The 19,844-nt window shown below is 48.5% G+C and overlaps 1 protein-coding gene across 5 annotated transcripts in view; it reads left to right on the top strand.

Annotated features, from left to right (window-relative positions):
• The window catches only part of ARHGEF10 (Rho guanine nucleotide exchange factor 10), a 133,315-nt gene that overhangs the window by 26,514 nt on the left and 86,957 nt on the right, over nt 1–19,844 (top strand). For 4 of the 5 annotated variants that reach the window (XM_030937991.1, XM_030937988.1, XM_030937990.1 and 1 more), the window contains 5 exons: nt 3,759–3,914; nt 4,869–5,156; nt 8,742–8,808; nt 11,182–11,258; nt 13,826–13,882. In XM_030937991.1, coding sequence (XP_030793851.1) covers nt 3,759–3,914; nt 4,869–5,156; nt 8,742–8,808; nt 11,182–11,258; nt 13,826–13,882 — 645 coding nt within the window. Of the gene's footprint in view, nt 1–3,758; nt 3,915–4,868; nt 5,157–8,741; nt 8,809–11,181; nt 11,259–13,825; nt 13,883–13,909; nt 14,790–19,844 lie in introns of those variants that run through there. The other variant, XM_030937992.1, reaches the window with a different exon arrangement.

Raw genomic sequence — 19,844 nt, 5'->3', positions numbered from 1 at the left:
AGGAGCAGCCCCGCTCCGGGCGGCCTCGCCCTCCGTCCTGGGCCCCTGCCGTGGGCACAGCTGTGGGCACCAACGCAGCCGGGGGTGCAGCCTCAGGTGGTTACATTGAGCGCAACTTCCCTCTTTGAGTTCTTGTAGGAAGGCTGTTTTTTTTCTTGCTGGAAATGAATTCTGGGAGGAATTTGCAACACACATTCCGGAGAGTTTATACAACTTGAAAGTCTTCCCCTCTGGTGTTTGCAGAGGACAGAGGGCAGCTCCGCCAGTGTCTGCCAGTCTTGTGGTGACAGCAGAGAGCTCTTGAATTCCAAGCCCCAAGCCCCTTCCAAGGCTCTCCACGTCTAAACTAACAAGATTTAAATGTTTGGAGGAATGTCTTGATTGCTGTGATTTACCTTGTGTAGTAGAATTCTACTTAAAGTTTTACTAGGGGAAAAAGTGAGTTCTTTTGGCAAAAAAAAAAAAGTTTGAAACTTGCTCATCTGCTCATTCTCTCATTCATTCACTCACATGACAAGCGTGTTGCACATTGCCGCCTGCCAGGTTTCACACTGCACCGTGCTGGGCGGTGAGCAGAGGTGCAGGCTCCGAGAATGCGTGCAGTTCTTCTCAGGGTCGTACCTGAACCTGGCACACAGGACCTGCACTGTCCCAGGTAATCCCACAGGTCTCCCGGGCTGGTTTCACAGCCTAGGAGGTGGCATATGGGGAGGGAGTGGAGGGACCTTGGTGTCTCCTCAGGGCCGTTTCCTGCACACACGGGCTCCTATTCACTGCCTTCCTTCCTGAAGACTTTAAAGAGAATTCCTTCTTCCTGTATGGGATACAGTGTGGGTTCCGGTCCCAACAGCTCATGTTTCTCCCCTTGCAGACATTTAAGAGCCTATTTTGTACCAGACATTGTCAAGGTTTTAAAAAACAATATTTATAGAATCATGTCTAGGTATATTTTATCTAATTGTTAGAGTTCAGCGGCAGTAAAATATAATTTCCAAAAAATAGAGTTGACAAAATAAAAATCTAATGTGATTGTGTCACCATCCGGATGAATCTGAACATGTGCCCGGCAGTGGCCTCTTATGTTGCTAGGTCAAAACAGAAACTTTGGTTGGGGTGGGGACAAGGTGTCGCTCTGTCCCCCAGGCCGCAGCACAGAGGCGCGATCTCAGCTCACTGCAACTTCCACCTACTGGGTTCAGGTGATCCTCCCACCTCAGCCTTCTGAGTAGGTGGGACCACAGGTCCACACCTTCACACCAGGATAATTTTTGTACCTTTTTTTTTTTAAAGAGATGGGGTTTTACTATATTGTCCAGGCTGGTCTCAAATTCCTGGGCTCAAGCAATTAGCCCGCCTTGGCCTCTGAAAGTGCTGGGATTACCCATGTGAGCCATTGTATCCGGCGCTACATAAACATTTTCACCCATCATTTTCATCAGGCATTTACTCGGCATTGTTTCCCCAGCATGTTTATTTGGCAAACATGATTTTTTCTCCCCAAACATGAATTCTATGGAAATGCCGGTTGCATTTGGAAAATATTCCGGAAAACAGTTTTTTTTTTTGTTTGTTTAACTTTTTACTTTGAAAGGTGTTCACCAGTTTATTTCAGTAAACTGACTACTTAATGATATGGCAAAAAACAAAAACAAAAAACCTTCCGAAATAGAAATAGGTATTGTTTACAGTCACTTGGGAGATAGTGAGGACTGGTTTGAAAGTACATAGTTCATCAAGGCTCAGACTCTGGAAATTAGCGGTTCTGTCCGTTCCAGCTCTCCCCCCCCCTTCGATTGTTTCACTCGGTTAGGCTTAAATTCAAAACTTTGAATTTAGAGAAGTCTTTGACCCTCTAGGAAGTGGGTGAGGCTTTGGTGTCTGGGCAGAGCAGAGTTCACCATCCGGAAGGACAGCAGCACATACTCTTATCAGGCATATGTTTTAAAAATAATACATTTTTGAATCCTTTTTCTTGATTCAATTTCAGTATTTGTCATTCTCATCCTTTTAAAACTTGTGAGTGTTGGTGGAAGCAGTTCTGGAAGGCTCTTGCGGCCCCCCAGGTGTCATGGTCAGCTGGGGGTCTCGTCTCCACTGTCCTCGCAGTGAAAGCTGGATCCAGTCACGCTGTCACGGACCTGGGCCCCTCTGTGTATTCGGTGACCTAAAAAATCTGTTTCCTTCAAAAGGCGCTCTTAGAATACATGACTAGTTTAGGAGATTCAAAGGAAAATGAAACACCTCAAATTTAAAGGCTGTTTTTAGACCATTAGAGTTCCCCGGGAGGCCCGGCAGAGTGCGCCTGGAGACTGAGTGGAGTGGAAGTGGGTCGTGTGTCTGTGGGTTCCTCCCTAGCAGTGGTCCTCCTCAGCCCCTTCCACAGCTGCCTGCAGCTGAGCTGGGCCACCCTGCCTAGGTGCATCTCCCTGGCCCACAGGGGAATGTCTATGTTGGAGGGGCTTGGTTTGGGCTGACCCAGGCCCTGTCCCGAGATGCTACCTGCTTCTGTGGACTGCAGGGTGTGGCATCAGGAGGTTTCCTCAGTAACATGTGCTGGGAAAAAATCCTGGCCCTTGAGAAAGGCTGGAAGGGGCTGGGTTCCTCTCGCTTCTGGGTGTGTGGGGTGGTGTCATCCCAGCACACGGTCTCCTCTGGAAAAAGGAGAAGCACCTGTCTGCTCTGATGGTGATGCATAGTCCCAGCACGCTCTCTGCAGATGGTGCACACGGCGGCCACCCTGCAGGCTGCACCACCAGCCGTAACCCCAGTCCGAGGAGGCCTGTGACTCACCTCCTGCAAAATGTTTCTTATCAAGCACCTGCTTGGAACGGTTATTAACCATGCTCTTTAATAACTTTGGAAGTTTGTGTTTTAAGCAATATATCGATGTTCATATTTGACACTGATTTTCTAACCATTAGAGATAATTAATTAAAAATTGTAAATAAAAGAGGCAAAATGAAAGTTAAAGGAGAAGAATTCTAGGGAGAGACGTTGGGTATCAGAAGTTATTTCTAAAAGTAAAGTGGATGACACTGAATTCTCTTCGGAACCATCAGCCCAGCCGGGTGATGTTCATCTGCTGGGGGCACAAATTTAAAATGGAAAAGCTCTTTTTCCCCTCACTTTCTCTTGTTTTCTTTTCTTTCTTTCTTTCTTTTTTTTTTTTTTTTTTTTTTTTGAGACAGCGTTTTGCTGTGTCACCCAGGCTGGAGTGCAGTGGTGCAATCTCGGCTCACTGCAACCTCCACCTCTTGGGTTCACGAGATTCTCCTGCCCCAGCCTCCTGAGAAGCTGGGATTACAGGCGCTTGCCAACACACCCAGCTAATTTGTGTATTTTTAGTAGAGACGGGCTTTCACCATGTAGGCCAGGCTGGTGTCAAACTCCTGACCTTGTGATCCGCCCACCTTGGCCTCCCAAAGTGCTGGGATTACAGGTGTGAGCTACCGCGCCCGACCTCTTGTTTTCTTTTCTAACGGTGAATTGTAGATCCTATTAAAAGAAAATAAAAACCAGTGATTCAGAATTCTAATGATATATATTTTGCCCCTTAAAAAGGCTAACTACAAGTGCAGTATAGCATCGAGGAACTTAGTCAACGTCTCTGACTAACATAGATTGATCGATCTATATAGAGGCACTTAGTCAATGTCTGTGACTAGCATAGATCAATCTATCTATCTTGTCTGTCTGTCTATCAATCGATCAATCTATCTATCTAACCTCCTTGATCTGGTTTTGGTTTTTCTCTTTAGAAAATGAAATGAAATATGATACCAATAATAATGAAGAGGAAGAAGGAGAACAGTTTGATTTTGACAGTGGAGATGAAATCCCAGAAGCGGACAGACAGGCCCCCTCAGCCCCTGAGACAGGAGGTGCTGGAGCCAGTGAAGCCCCTGCACCCACAGGTGAGTTTCCAGGAGGGTCCCCAGGTGAGTCCCCTGGCGGGTTCCCAGGCGGGTCCGCAGATCGCCAGTGTCGGAGTCACCTGTGCTCAGCCATCAGCTCTATTGGGCTCGCCCATTTTCTCCCCATTCTTACTGCCCAGCTGGAACACTGTAGGGAAGGGATGATTTCTAGGAGCCAGAGACTTACGATTTCTTCATGATATACCTGAAATGACTTAATTTAAGATTGGCTAAGTTTCTTCTCTTTGTACTATTTTCCATAATTTTCAACCTTTTCACTCGACTTTTGTCTTTTGCAGAGAAAAGGTGTTGCTATTTCCCGATAAAAATGACCTCATCATTGTATCACTAGATTAAATGAAGTATTCAGAACATGTGGGATGAAGTAGCTGTAGAGGTTTCTCTTTCTAAGTCTGGAGGTGGGTTGGGTGCTTTCATTCGCTGACCAGAGGGACTGCGCAGGGCAGGCTGCGGTGGGAGAGCCTGCACGGTGTTTCTTCGTGCGTGGCACCCGCCACTTGGCTCACACAGTGTTTCTTCAGGTGTAGTGCCAGCCGCTCAGTTTGCACAGCGTTCCTTCTCTCGGTTTGCCAGTGTTTCTTTGGGCGCAGCACCCGCCTCTCAGCTTGCACGGTGTTTCTTTGTGAGTAGCACCAGACTCTTGGTGAGGGGAGTGGCTGCCCGCCTCCAGCAGCTTCTCCCTGACTTAGCTCATGGGATGAGCCTCCTGTAGTGACCAGGCTGCGTCTGTCTCGCCCACGCACAGAGGTGACGCTGGGTTCCCCATGTGCGAGTGCTCCCTCCGAGGCCCACCCAGTGACCTGGGAACGTCCAGGGGTCCTGGCATGGCATGGAGGGTGGGAACTCATACCCGCTTCCCGCCTGTACTCCAAGAGGGCACGCTTGCCCTGCCCTTGGTGATATGTCTGCTGACCAGTCCTTTCTGCACCCCAGGAGGTGAGGATAGAGCTGGAGCAGAAACCACCCCAGCGGTAGAGGCTGCTAAGCTGGTGCTCCCGATGAAAGTCAACCCATATTCTGTCATCGACATCACGCCGTTCCAGGAGGACCAGCCGCCCGCCCCTGCACCCAGCACTGAGGAGGAGAGTGTGGGTCTCCATGTGCCCTGTGGGTACTCGGTGCCTGTGCCCTGCGGCTATGCGGTGCCCTCCAACCTGCCCCTCCTGCTGCCCGCCTACTCCAGCCCAGTCATCATCCGTGCCATGTCCCTGGACGAAGAAGGTACTGCTGCCCTCCTCTCCACGCCTGCGACGTGGCCTGTGGTTCCCTCCTCTCCACGCCACCGACGTGGCCTGTGGTTCCATAGAGTCGGGGCCTGACCTTCCCCCCTCCTCCTCTTCATGCCCCTGACATGGTCTGTGGTTCTGTAGAGTCTGGGCCTGACCTTCCCCCTGCCCCTGCCCAGGTCATTAGATGTTTGTTTATGGAGTTGGAAAGTGAACCCCCAGTTCCTCTTCTTCAGTGATGGGAGCACCCCTGAGGGAAGGCCAGGGCGTATTGTTGGGAAAATTTTGAAACAACGTCCGGTCCCGAATGTGTTGCCTCCTCATGTCTGGGGTGCCTTGAACTTCACCCCGATTTCTGGTTCCCCCACCAGGTGTTCACGGGAGTGTGTGCAGTTTTTGGCCTACATGACTCACTGTGCTAGATGACAGTTACCGTTATGTATGTCCCGTGTCGCCTGCTGGTCTAGAGACTCGGGCTCCCTGGGGTCAGAGCGTGTCTCCCTGTCTTCATTCCAGAGGAGGGAGGGGCAGTGGGGGTGGAAGAATTGCCTCAGGGGCTCCCTGTCTCCCACCCATGCTTTTCCTCGCTGGGGAGATGCCGCAGGACCTCGGCAGAGTCCTCAGTGCAAGGTCAGAGCCACCTGGGGCAGCACAAAGGGCAGAGTCGGCCACTGAGGATGGTGTTCCCTGCAGCCAGGCCACGCTCCGAGCCAGGACTGTGGGTGCCTCCAGCTCCTCACTCACCTCCAGTCTCCGTGTCCTCAGTGCTGACAGCTCTGTTTTGAGTCTGCTTTCTCCTCCACTTAGTGAGAAGGAGCCACTGTGTGCATTAGAAGGGGCTTGGTTGGTGGAGCCCGTTCTCTGCTGTCCTTACATGGCCCTGGCATGTGTAGCCGGGCACCAGCTGTGTCTGCAGAGCCCCAGGTTTCCACTGGAAGGACAGCGTGTAGGCCATGGCTGCTCCGACTGCAGCCTGAGGACTGGGGCCTCCTGCCGGCCCCGCTGTAGGCCCAGGTGCCAGGGCAAGGGTGAGCACATACCGTGCCTCCATCTTCAGGAGTGACCCAGTCCAGGCGTCTCGGCCGAAGGTTTCCTTTTTTGCCCAGCCCTGTTTCTGTGCTGCCTTTCCCAGGAACGCGCTGCAGGATCCCCAGGGTTCGTGGGATGTGCCTCTAATGGAAGCCCACAGCCTCTACGCCTGAGACCCGATTCTTATTCCTGTAAAGGTTTCAGTGGAAGCAGCCTTCCCTTTCCAGTTAATAACAGTTGAGAAAAAAAATCCTTAAAGAAAAATCTCGATGTTGGATTTTGGGAACCGCAGAGGTCTCAGGATAGACGGCTTCCTGTGCGTTTCCCTGTGGAAGTCGGCCGGAGTCCTGGGAACTCACCACGGTCTGCATGATCCACGCTGCTGTTGTCCCTCAGGGACCACAGAGCGTGAGAACCCCCCGGAAACGAGGGCGTGCGGAGTGTGGCATTCTTGGCTGAAGGAAAATATGTTTATTTTAAAGTGATTTTCTTATTTTAAAATATTATTTATTTTAAATAATTGCACATCATTTAAAGTAATTTGTTTTTTAAGTAACTTAGCGTGAATTTAAAACAATTTGCTTATATTTGTTCTGTCAACCTAGAGCCAGTAGTAATGCCTTGTTCTAATAAAGACTATCTAAGTCCCGGAGTAGAGGAGCGGATGGCTGTCCGGTTGCGTTCTGATCATTGAACGAGAGATGTGAACGCAGACCTCTTTCCTGAGAGGTGGAAAAGCGTGGATTTGGTGCCAGCCCGCCTCCCTCACCCCGGGGGGCACTGCTGGCTTTTCAGTTCCTTGCTCCAGAGCCTCCCTGGAGTGGGGCAGCCACCTGGCTCTGCAGGCTTCCCTGGGACGTACAGCCCAGCCAGGCTCCCCAGGTCTGCAAGGTGGGAGCTTGCAGAGCCCTGCCTGGAGCTCCCAGCTGGCCAAACTGGGATGGCCAGGTTCCGTTGTTTTTCCTGCTGACCGACACCAGCTCTGAAGACATCCGCAGGCAGGCCCTGCTCTTGTTTACGCACGGGCCTCTTGTGGCCAGAAGCCTCTGGGTGCGCTGCTGCTTGGAGCTGTTCAGGTGACTCCCTGGTGTGCATGTCTGCCTGCTTCTGACCTTGACAGACTCAGTTTGCAACTTAATTTCCTGAAAGGCGGAGGACAGAAGAGTTTCCAGGGGTGGACCCCTGAGAAGGCTAATGTGTGTGCCCTGGGGATGGGAGTCTGAGCTCCTGGACGCCCCCGTGGGGGAAACAGTTCTTGCCGTACAGTGAGATTGCTGCCGGGCAGCACGTCCTGCCTTTGTCCCTCTGCAGAACACTAGTAAAAGCTTTGTGGCTCTTTGGGTGTTTCTTTGAGGCAGTGTAGTAGCACGGGAAGGGCAGTTTTGGGAGTGGGCAGATTGGATTTCAGATCCTGCCTCTGCCCTGACACCTGCCCCTCAGGAAGGTGACCCAGAACACTGAACCAGCAGATGCCTGTGGGATTCACAGCGCTGCCCGCAGATCCACGCCCCCAGCCCTCCCGGCATCCCGTGTCTGTTGCTGTTCAGCGTCCAGCTGTGTGGCGGCGCCTGGTGTGACCAGGGGCCTGTTTTCATGGATGAGATCTCCAAGCAGGTTACATTGAGCTTAGCTCTCTCGGACTTTGAGCCAACTGCTGCTGTTTGAAAACGGTTGAGAAACTGTTACTCACCACAAAGATAAATTCCCTTTAGAAGGTGTTTCATGGACAGCTGCTAGTGTGGGGATAAACGGCAGCCACCGAGTGCTGCTGGCTCTCCTTCCCCACGTCATTCTTGGTGCCACGCGGCTGGGCGGTGGCAGATTCCTCAGGGGACCACGCAGCCCGCACGCGGTACAGCCATCACAGACTCTGGCTGGCTCCTGCCCAAGAGCCCTCCGAGGTGGGAGGGTCTACTCCTTCTGCACTGGTGTCTCAGGCTGTTCTTTGATCGTCTAAGTTCGTACCTCACCTGCGTAGAATGTTTGAGAAGCCTGCACTGTGGCTTTGCTCACGGCTCACCGTTCACCCTGGAGAGCCACAGATGGGCGGGAAGGAATCGCCAGTTGGGTCTCACCGTGCGTGTATTTGTGCATGGAGGGATGTGAGTGTGTGTGAGTGAAAGTTGGTGTCACATGTCTCAAGCGTAACTACTCCTCTCTTGAACATCTTTTGAGTGTGCCAGGTGGATGCCCCTTCAGGCCAGTCACAGTCATGGCTCCTGTGGACATGTGGAATGGGAGAGAACATCCCGTTTCTTCCTAGCTCTAGCCTGATGCATCTGGGTGCTGGTCACAGCCGTCACTCCCATGGATGTGCAGAATGGGAGAGAACATCCTGTTTCTTCCTAGCTCTAGCCTGATGCATCTGGGTGCTGGTGCAGTTTATCTAAGAGCTAAAATATTTTACATTTATTAGGTAATCATCGTTATGCTAAGATAAGCCTCCCACTGATAAGAAGGGAACGTGTGAAATCATTTTCAAGGGTAAAAACACCAACTTCGTAAGCATTTCTGTCGCGCGTAAAGCAGCATCACTTATTTCCTTTCCCAGCAGAAACAGCGGAAGTCATGGAAGATCGCCAGCCCAATTCTCTGAGTTCCGAGGAGCCTCCAAACAGGTATCTGCCTCCCTCCATCTTCCCACACCTGCTGAATTCCCGCCTTTCTCCTGAGGATCTGGACGCGGGGATACTGGTGTGCATCCCTGCCCGCCATCCTCAGCTCTGCGCGGCAGGGGCTGTCCCAGCTCCACCTCCTGCCTCAGGTCCCTCCCAGGCGAGTGTCCCCTGGAAATGTAGAGTCAGGACGAGCGGAGTGAGGGCCTGGTAACTGGGTCTGATTTCAGCCGTGCAGGTGTGTCCAGTCTCGGCCCTTGTCACGGCCCTGCTGCTGCTTTCCCTCATTTGCTTTTCTCCTTTCTATCATGAAGGCGGCCTTTGCAGGGTAAAGCGTCCCCCGTGAAACCCCCTTCTGGCAGGTGGAGTGTCTGGGGAGCAGCACCCACGCGAGCAGTGCTCTCGCCCCAGTTTAGACAGAGTTGTACCACCAGGTAGGTCCAGCCAGGGTTCTCCATTAGAAATTGCAGATTTTATGTAAAATTGAAAATGAGTGTTAGCGTGTTATCACTGGTGATCTAAAATGTACTGTGAAAAATAACGTGCATTGAAAATAGGAATTATTTTGAAGAAAATGAATGTAGCATGTAGTGTGATTAAACCTTAAATGATCTTCAAAAGGATGAAATTTTTCAAACATGGAAATAGTTATGAATAGTTTAGAATACTGTTTCTATTTGATTCAGATTTTCTTTTACCTTTTTAGGTAACTTTTTGTTTTGATACTATTTTAAACTTTGAAAGTGCAAGAATGCTCCTTGTTGATGTGATAAGTTCTCAGAGCAGGGGGCCGCATCCTAATTCCACACGTGCACAGCATAGCACATGGGGCAACCCCAGCGGCCACGAGGCTGTCACCAGGACGCGGGGCATCCCCCAGCACCCACGGGGTCGTCACCAGGACGCGGGACATCCCCCAGCACCCACAGGGTTGTCACCCCAGGACATGGGACATCCCCCAACACCCATAGGGCCGTCACCCCAGGACACGGGGCATCCCCCAGCACCTACGGGGCCGTCACCAGGACACGGGGCATCCCCCAGCACCCACGGGGCCATCACCCCAGGACACGGGGCATCCCCCAGCACCCACGGGGCCGTCACCAGGACACGGGGCATCCCCCAGCACCCACGGGGTCGTCACCAGGACGCGGGACATCCCCCAGCACCCACAGGGTTGTCACCCCAGGACATGGGACATCCCCCAGCACCCACAGGGCCATCACCCCAGGACACGGGGCATCCCCCAGCACCCACGGGGCCATCACCAGGACACGGGGCATCCCCCAGCACCCACGGGGCCGTCACCAGGACACGGGGCATCCCCCAGCACCCACGGGGCCGTCACCAGGACACGGGGCATCCCCCAGCACCCACGGGGCCGTCACCAGGACATGGGGCATCCCCCAGCACCCATGGGACTGTCACGAGGACACGGGCTCTCTTCCCTCATCCTGAGAAGCCTGCAGGTACCTTGGGGCCTGTTAGAGCTTTTGCTGTGACAAGTTGTCATCATGGGGTGCTCTGCATGGATTGTCACGTAATTCCTTGTTAACGACCTTCCCATAAAACATTTTCTGGGGCCTTCCGTACACACCTCTGGGTGCTCACCGTGCTTCCGGTCTCTGCCTTCCCAGCAGTGTCTCTGCGCTGCCACTGGGCTCATCCTTGCACAACTCCCCATGGGATGCAGTGTCCAGAGGCCTGATCCCTGCTGCGTTTCATCGTCAGCAGTGGTGCCTCTCCTGGGGCGACGCTCAGTGTGCGTGGTGAGTCTGACCTCACCATCCTTCCGAGCAGAGCATTCCCACAGCTTCCCATTGCCAAGGGTGACATCCCAGTCAGTCATCCCAGTCCCTGTGTGTGCAGGACTCTGGTGGCCCATGTGACCACCTGCTGTGGGCAGAGCACCACAGTTTATACTGAGTGGCCTTGCATCTCTTCTCCCACTGACCTGCTCCTGGACATGGAGACGGCCCATTGCGTTGCCCACTGGCATCTCTACCACCCAGCGTCATGAGAAGGGCCTAAGAGGTCCTCAAAGGGGTGGCTGAAAAACCAGAAGACAGTTCAGGCCTTGTAGGGCAAGGACCGTATTGCTGCTGTATTGCCCTCGCCCCATGTTCTGTGCCGTGCGTAGGTGGAACATCTGGAATACTTACTTACAGAGTTATGAGTGAAAACTTGAACTTGGGATGTCCTATAATATTAGCTTGGAAAATATGTGATTCCCTGTATAGTAATAGTTATATATATATATATATATATATATATATGTATACACACACGCACACGCACACACTCTGCAGGGCAGTTGGCAGCCATGTGACTGGGCTGTGCCTGAATATTCTGACTTTATGGTTTGTTTTCTTTAAGTGAAGATCAAGTCAGTCGAGAGGACAGCGCACTGGCTCGCTGGGCCGCAGACCCGGCCAACACAGCCTGGATGGAGAGTAAGTCCCCAGCCGCCCACAGCCAGAATCCTCACCACGCTCCACAGACGCCACTGTGGCGGGGCCGGGTCCCTGAGTCTCAGGTCCCATCAGATCTAAAACGCTAACAAGATACTTATTTACTGAAAATAGTAACACGGGCTGACTATGCAGAAGGTTCCAAGGGTTCCCTGAAGCTGTCACTTCCCGTGAGGCCACCCCAGCTCTCCACGTCCACACCCTCACTCTTCCTGGTCGTTTCTTTCTAGCACAGGCTTTGTTATTGTGGTAACAGTGAGGTATGTGGGGAACAGAAACTCTGACCTGCAGCTGCGGTCGGCCACCACCCAGACGCTTACCCTGCGCTTGGCAGTGATTCCCAGGGAGATTCGGTGTCTGGCACCCGCTTTGAAGAGGGGGCGGGTGGGCCTACCTTCTTTTTCCCGTACATACTTTATTTTACATAACTTGGTATTTTATCAAATCATATAAATTTAAATGGGGATTCCCGAGTAAATCTTTTGTTAATTTACCTTTGGCAGAAACAACAGATTCCAAACAACAGATTCTCATTTATTTGTAACTTAAAAAAAGTTCTGTAGCGTATTTTTCCAAAACAATAGCCTGAAGCAAATGTGCTTGAAAAGCTAACTGGTAATGATCTGATTAATATCATAGCTTATTTAAGAGAACTATTACTTAAAGGACAGACTAGACATGTATTTTGAGAAAAACACAATTTTTGGTCATGTGAATGATTCATGTTCAGATTTCAGAAACAGGAAACATCCAGAAGTGCATCATTTTATTCATAATCTCACCCTTGAAATGATGGCAATCTGCAGTGCAAACAGTAGAGCAGAGTTCCAAACTCTATTTTTATGTACATTTAAACCTGTAGGATTATGAACCGTCTGTGTGTGGATTAAAGCAAGTGCACTTCCAACATATGACTCAAGCTTCCATACGATTAAGAGTAAACCCAAAGGCATTCTTTCTCCCTTTAAGTTGGCTGTGCCAGCCCACCTCCAAGTGGCCAGATCTGCAGTCCCACCTGCGGCTTCAAAGGCTGAAAGGTTTTTAGCTAGATTTACTTGTTTTTTTAATTTTCAAAGGAAAAGTAAAGATTACTTTCCTGATTATGCCTCTCATTATCCACTGGCTCACTAATTTCTATGTAACTGTTTTGTATGATCAGCTTACAAGGTAGAACCATCTTAGTTACCTCCTGATTATTAAACTGTCTCCTGGAAGTTTTCATTCTGGTTTTATTTATGACTGTTAAAACAAAGATCTTAGTGTAATTAGATGATTCCACTAGGTCGCTGTTAAAGCAGGATCATTGCAGGATTAAATTATTGTCTTGGCTGTTTGCTAACAGTTTTATTTCCAAAGTAAAATTTGTCTGATTTTCTTCTCATTACTCATTTTTATTGTCCAGATGACAGTGAATTAGAATAACTATATTTGGAAATATGATCTCCAAGCTAGCAGTCCCTGAACGTTATCAAAGAGGAGTAGAAATCTTTACTGTGGTTGCAGATGGTAAATGCTATTAAAAGAAAGAGCATCTGTAATACTGGAGCTTGACAACAGCAGCAGATAAGGAATTTTCCTGAATGTTTATTTCCCGCTAACGTGGGGACAGGAGCAGTGGCGGGATGTTAGGGGAGAGTTCGGGTTTGTTGCTCTCATTTTCTTTCTTAAGTGGCTTAGGAAGCGTTTGCCTGTATGTTTTCGACAGTCATACGTCGTAGTTTGGACGTTCTCTTGCAGGGAGGGCACCACTAGTCAATGAGTGGAACCTTGATTTAAAGGTCTTTTTATGAAATGGATTTTCATGTGAAGCGTGTAACTCTTACAGATATTTGAGTAAACCTCAGGCTCATTGTTGGTGTCCTTTGTGGTCGTCTTGTACAGCATGGTTTTGCTTCCAGAACTTCCCTTCTTTTTTATGAAATGGTTTCGCTTTCACAGAACCCCAGTGTTGCATATGATACAGATGGAGAAACACTGTCCTATATGTTTAGCATTTTGATACTTGCTACTACTTTTTACCTTCAGTGGCACAAAATCATGGTGTCATTTGTTTATTTGGATGGTTTTCCCGTTTATCCAGCACTGATGGGCTCTTTTCTTGTTTCTGGAATTCCGTGCACCAATGTTGTATTTTTTTGTGCATCAGAACTTAACTTCATAAGCTTGAAATGCTTGTAAGAGAGCCATATAGAAATGTTTAATTGAACACACAATCATAGAATAAGATTGGCCTGGAAACCATAAATCTCCTTCCTAGTGACATTTTACATCTGGTCCATTTAAACAGACATCCTTCATTCCCAACAAATTATTCTGCCCTAAAAATAATGCTTATGCTTTGGTAAGGTGCTGTTCCCTGCCTTACAGCCCTCGCTGTCTACTGATTAGGACAAAGAAAAAATAAGTAAAAATAAATTTAAAAAAAACGATCCTTATAAGCCAACTTTTTGAATAATCATGACATCGTCAGCGACTGTGGCCTATAGAATTTAAATTGCACGAGGTTTATGTTGGTCACTGTTTAAAGTGTTTCTCCCTGTTTATTCCAGATCCAGAAGAAGCAATTTACGATGACGTTCCAAGGGAAAACTCAGACTCTGAACCAGGTTTGATTTTGTCTGGAATTGATTTGAGGAGATTCCACTCAGCAGCCTTTCCCTCTGGATGCAAAAGTTGACTGTTTAGTGGACAGCGCAGACGTTTTCTGTATTCATGTTTTGTATGTTGCTTCTAGAATGGCTTATTGATGTGTGGTGGAATGTTGGTGTTTGTGCACATTTGTGTGTCTGCTTATAACACTTGAAATAGGGCAGTTTAATCTTACTTATTCCAAGCAAGCAGAGGAGTTAAAGGTACGGAAAATGTTGGCAAAGAGGTAGGAAACACTGAGGCTGAGAAGCAGCAATGTATGTCAAATAAATGACATCAATGAGAAAATAGAATCAGGCCAAGATAATATTCAAAGAAATAATTAAGATTTCTGTACAATTAAAGAAAAATATAAATTCTCAGATTTTAGAAATACAGATTCAAAGCAAGATGAATTACACGTTGATCCATAGCTAGGCCAGTACAATGGAGACCGCAGAGCACCAAGCCCAGGGTGAATCTCCTCAGAGCTACTAGAGAGAAAACATGGCTCCCTACAAAGGAACTGCCATTCTACCCACAGGCTGGGGGCGGGTTCTTGACGCGAAGAAGGAAGTGGCCCTTTTAGCCTGAGCGGCCACATCCAGCGAAGTACTGTCCTTTAAAAAGGGAGATGGGCCACATGAGGCAGAGCCGGGGGACTTGCTGCCCGTGGAATCTACGGAAATAGTTAATGATGCGCTCCCTGCAGGGAAGAGCACACTGAACTGCGAAGGAGGTGATGGGAGGCCGGAGGGAGTGGGGAGCCCAGGAGGTGTCGGGTGTGTGGAAAGTCCACACTAGCGCCGCTCAAGACAGCCCTGACAGCGCTGATTGAGTTTAAGATGGAGCCAGAACCCCAGCCAGTGCCGACTGAAGGACAAGGTGACAGTTCATGCCATGTGTTCTGAAGTTCTGAAGTCAGCATTTTTTACTGATTTTTTTTTTTTTTTTTTTTTTTTTTCTTTGCTATGATTGGTCAAGTTTGCATTTTATGGGTAACTGCTAAGAAAATAGGAATAGATTATTTAACTTTGAAACCAGTAGAGCAAAACCGAGTCTGGTAAAAGCAAGAAAATATAAAAGAAGAAAGCTTTGCAAATCGTATAAGAAAAGACTGCAACATAAGTACAAACATATTGGTATGCATAGCAAAGTGGATCCTATTGCCAGTAAAAGAAATCCTCAGATTGGGTAAAATAGCAAAGCTAGCCATAAATGCTTATGAGAGATACATAAGGGTACAGAAGATTTGTAAGTAAATGGATGGAAAAAGAAATATAATGCAAATTCTAACCAAAGTATTGCCAGTATCACTATAATAATACACTAAACGTTAAGCCATAAAGCGAGGAATAATTCATGAGAAGGATATGTAACAGTTCTAAACTCATATGCACCTAACAGCATAGCCTTAAGATATGTAAGCAAACTATAACAAGGCTTAATCAGAAATATGTAAATATACTATTGGGGTGAGAGATTTTAAGAAAACTCTGTCTGCTATTGACAGATCCTGGACATAAAATCAGTAAACCGGCCAGACACAGTCGCTCACGCCTGTCATCCCAACACTTTGGGAGGCCAAGGTGGGTGGATCACTTGAGGTCGGGAGTTCAAGACCAGCCTGGCCAACATGGTGAAACCCCATCTCTACTAAAAATACAAAAATTAGCCAGGCGTGGTGGTGGGTGCCTGTAATCCCAGCTACTTGGGAGGCTGAGGCAGGAGAATCGCTTGAACCCGGGAGGCAGAGGCTGCAGTGAGCCGAGATTGTGCCATTGCACCCCAGCCTGGGAAATGAGTGAAAACTGTCTCCAAAAAAAAAAAAAAAAAAAAAAAAAAAAACCACAAAACAGTAAACCATAACAGACTAGAACAGCAACAGCAACGTAGTATGATTGACTTGAAGGTCATATGCAGATCCTTGAAGCAAGTAGTTCCAGAATATGTATTTTTTTAAACACATGGAATTAAAAAAAATTATATAGTATGTCTCAAAACAAGTATTAACAAATGCCAAAGAATGGGTGTTCAGACCTTATTTCCTGATAACAGTTGAGTAAAATCAGTAAAAAAATTCAACACAAACATTTAGAAATTAAAAATAATATACTACTCTGTAACTCATGGTCAAAGATAAACACAAAATAGAAACTAGAAAATATATTGACTTGAATGATAATGAAAACATTAATAAACTATACAGTATAGATTTCAAAGTCTAAGGAATTATAGACATAATGGCACGTGTTAATAAAACAGGCTGGGCATGGTGGCTCACACCTGTAATCCCAGCACTTTGGGAGGCCGAGGTGGGTGGATCACAAGGTCGGGAGTTCAAGACCAACCTGGCCAAGACGGTGAAACCCCATCTCTACTAAAAGTGCAAAAATTAGTCGGGCGTGGTGGTGGGCGCCTATAGTCCCAGCTACTCAGGAGGCCGAGGCAGAGAATTGCTTGAACCTGGGAAGTGCAGTGAGCCAAGATTGCGCCACTACACACCAGCCTGGGCAACAGAGTGAGACCCCATCTCAAAAAAAAAAAGAAAAAGAAAAAGAAAAAAGAAAACAAAACAGAAAACAGTGAACTGAGGGAAGTGACAGGAAAAAAATAATGGGCAAGGCAAAAATGATGAAATAAAAAACCAGGAAGCAACATAAAGTATTAACAAAACCAAAGATTGGTTCTTTAAAAATAGTACAAAAATAGACAAGCCTCTGGTTATATTAGGACGAAAGAGAGAAAGCGAGGAGAGGGATGGAAGAAGGAAGGAAGGAAGGAAGGAAGGGAGGGAGGGAGGGAGCGAGGAAAAAGTTGATCAAGAGGATGTAACTGCAGTAGAAATTGTAAAAACCATAAGAGGATGCTATAAATAACTTTTTGTCAAAAAGTTAGATTAAATTAAAAATTGCCTTGAAGAATCAAATATACCCAAAATAAAAACCATGAATAAACCTATAGCGATCCAAGATATTGAATGATTTGCTTAATTACTGTGCAGAACAGCCCACCAGGCTTAGATGTTTTTATGCTGGGGTTTACTGAGCCTTCAGGGAGCAGACAAACGCCTCTGTCACATGCACGGTTCCAGTGAATAGCAGAAGCAAGGATGTGGTGTAAATTAGTTTATAATGTTGGGATAAACTTGTAAACGCCCCTCACCCACAAGGGTTGATGCTACATTTTCTTCCTGAAATGTCAGGAAATTGAATCCAGCATGACCCTGACACATAAGCAAGAGCCCATCTTACCTCTTACATTCATGGCGGCAGCTCAGGATCCTTTGGGGAGCTCTTGTAACACGATTTCCCCAGATTAACGGACACAAACCCGCATGCTTCTCTCAGCATGTGTTTAAAAAGCACTTGCGGAGATTCAGTGGCCATCCAACATTAACAACTCCTGATAGAAGGAAACTCACTTCGCTGAATTAAGGACGTGTTCTTAAAATCTACCGCAAACGTAATGGGGAGGACCCCAAGGCATTTATTAATTTATTCATTCCCCAAATCCGTTTTGGGGAGTTCCATACCCAGTACTAGATGGAGGTATGCTTGCTGTCATGGAGACAGAGTGGTTTCATCCTGTTGATCAGGAAAACTCCTAGGTGCTTGCAGGTAAGTGTGCTCATAGGAAGTTTACTTAAATAGATGCCACAAATAAAGTGAGGACCAAAGGCTAGTTGCTGTAAAAACAAGTTTGAAATGCATTTTGGGGTAATTTGTCCAGCTGCGTTGGGCGTTCCTTGCAGAAGGCGTGGTCTGGTGACTCAGAACCCAGCACACTGTGGAAGTCCAGCAGTCAGCTGTCTGCTGTGTGGCGAGGCCCAGTGTGTCCCCTTTGTAAGGACAGCACAAGTAGGAGTTAACAGGCCATCCATAGCGGTGGTGGGGCAGGGAGCCAGTTTCCGAGAGAAGCTCACGCCGCCACAGGAGGGTCCCGTGGGATGCTCTGTGCAGAGCTGTCCTGAGGAGCGGGAGACTGGAAAGCCTGGTGGCTGCAGGAGGGCACCCTGCAGAAGTATCCAGTAAACCACTCACAGCACAGCAGCAGAAAAACGAAGAAATTATATGTGTGTATATGTGTATATTTATAAGAACTCAGAAGCCATGGTGAGCAAAAAGCAAGAGGAGAAAGTGACAGTGTGCTGGCATCAAGTTGTGTTAAGAGGTGCCCGCGGGGTAGTGCACCCGCATTTCCTTGTTGCGTCGAGAGGAGCCCGTGGGGTACTGCACCCGCATTTCCTCGTTGCATTGAGAGGAGCCCATGGGGTAGTGCACCCGCATTTCCTTGTTGCATTGAGAGGAGCCCGTGGGGTGGTACACCCGCATTTCCTCTTTGCGTTGAGAGGAGCCAGGGGTTAGTGCACCCACATTTCCTCATGGTGTTGAGAGGAGCCTGCGGGGTAGTGCACCCGCATTTCCTCATTGCCTTGAGAGGAGCCGGTGAGGTAGTGCACTCGAATTTCCTCCTGGCGTTGATAGGCGCCCGCGGGGTAGTGCACTCGCATTTCCTCGTTGCGTTGAGAGGAGCCCGTGGGGTAGTGCACCCGCATTTCCTCACTCATTTAGAGTTCGGGGCTCTCAAAACACAAGGAGCAAGTGGGAGATGTTACAAAGGCCACACAGGGCCACTTTTTTTCTGTTTTTTTTTTTTTTTTTTTTTTTTAATTGTGTCAGGGTATTTGTAAATATTCGTTTCAGCTAGTTCCATGCGTACAGTTGAGTGGCATTAGGTATGCTTACTGTGCAGCCAACACTTCCGTAGGGCCACTTTTTAAATACGCTGGGCTAAGGGCCGACAAGATTGTTATCACGGAAAATAAGTCGATGGCACTGCCCTAGTCACTGGCTCGGTCAGAAAACACATGTCAGGGTGACTGGATTTAACGTCCAGTTTTAGAACCACAAATCTGCGAGCCCAGGCATTCAAGAGGACATAAGTAATTCACTGAATTGATGGTTAGCAAGACCCTTCAAAGTCCTTGGAAGTTCCACGTATGCCGGGGGCCAGAACAGCAATTGCGTTTCTAAAACATTGAAAACCACCCATTTTTCATGCCTCTGAGTAGCCTGAGTTGTAACAGAGCTAAGGTAACGGCGTCTGAACTTGCCTGATCCTGTGGCCAGGTCCCCGGAGCCCTAACAAGGCCCTGAGAGAACTAGATTGATTGATTAGACTCTGGCCAACTGCTGTGCTGAATACAGAAAATGTAGCTCCAGCTCTCAAAGGGCTGAAAATCTAATTGAGGTGAAAAAGATAACATGTATAAAAACCATGTCTGTGTGGACTTGTTTTATGTAGACCAGAAAAGTTGGAAGTCCAGAGATGGATGCAAGGAAATGGGGGATGGAGGTTCCTTAGAACCTCTGGAGGGAGAGTGCAGACGCACACCGGGGCGTGCAGCGGGTGGAGGTTCTAAGACAGGCTAGAGGGAGAGTGCAGACACACACCAGGGCATGTAGGGGATGGAGGTTCTAAGACAGGGTTGAGGGACAGTCCAGACACACACCAGGGTGTGTAGGGGATGGAGGTTCTATCACAGGGTTGAGGGAGAGTGTAGACACACACCGGGGTGTGTAGGGGGTAGAGATTCTAAGACAGGCTGGAGGGAGAGTGCAGACACACACTGGGGTATGTAGGGGGTGGAGGTTCTAAGACAGGCTGGAGGGACAGTCCAGATACACACTGGGGTGTGTCGGGGATGGAGATTCTAAGGCAGGCTGGAGGGAGAGTGCAGACACACACCGGGGCGTGTAGAGGGTGGAGGTCCTAAGACAGGCTGGAGGAACCGTGCAGACACCCACCGGGCCGTGTAGGGGTGCCCTTTCTGAGTCCACTAGTCCATGGTAGAGGCTGCAGCCCCTCCACTCTTGGGCACGTGGGTGGGCTCTCAGGGTGACTCTTGGCTCTTGGGCACATGAATGAGCTCTCAGG

Source organism: Rhinopithecus roxellana, chromosome 9, assembly GCF_007565055.1.
Source record: "Rhinopithecus roxellana isolate Shanxi Qingling chromosome 9, ASM756505v1, whole genome shotgun sequence".
Classification (NCBI taxonomy): domain Eukaryota; kingdom Metazoa; phylum Chordata; class Mammalia; order Primates; family Cercopithecidae; genus Rhinopithecus; species Rhinopithecus roxellana.
This window is presented reverse-complemented; position numbering and strand designations above follow the sequence as displayed.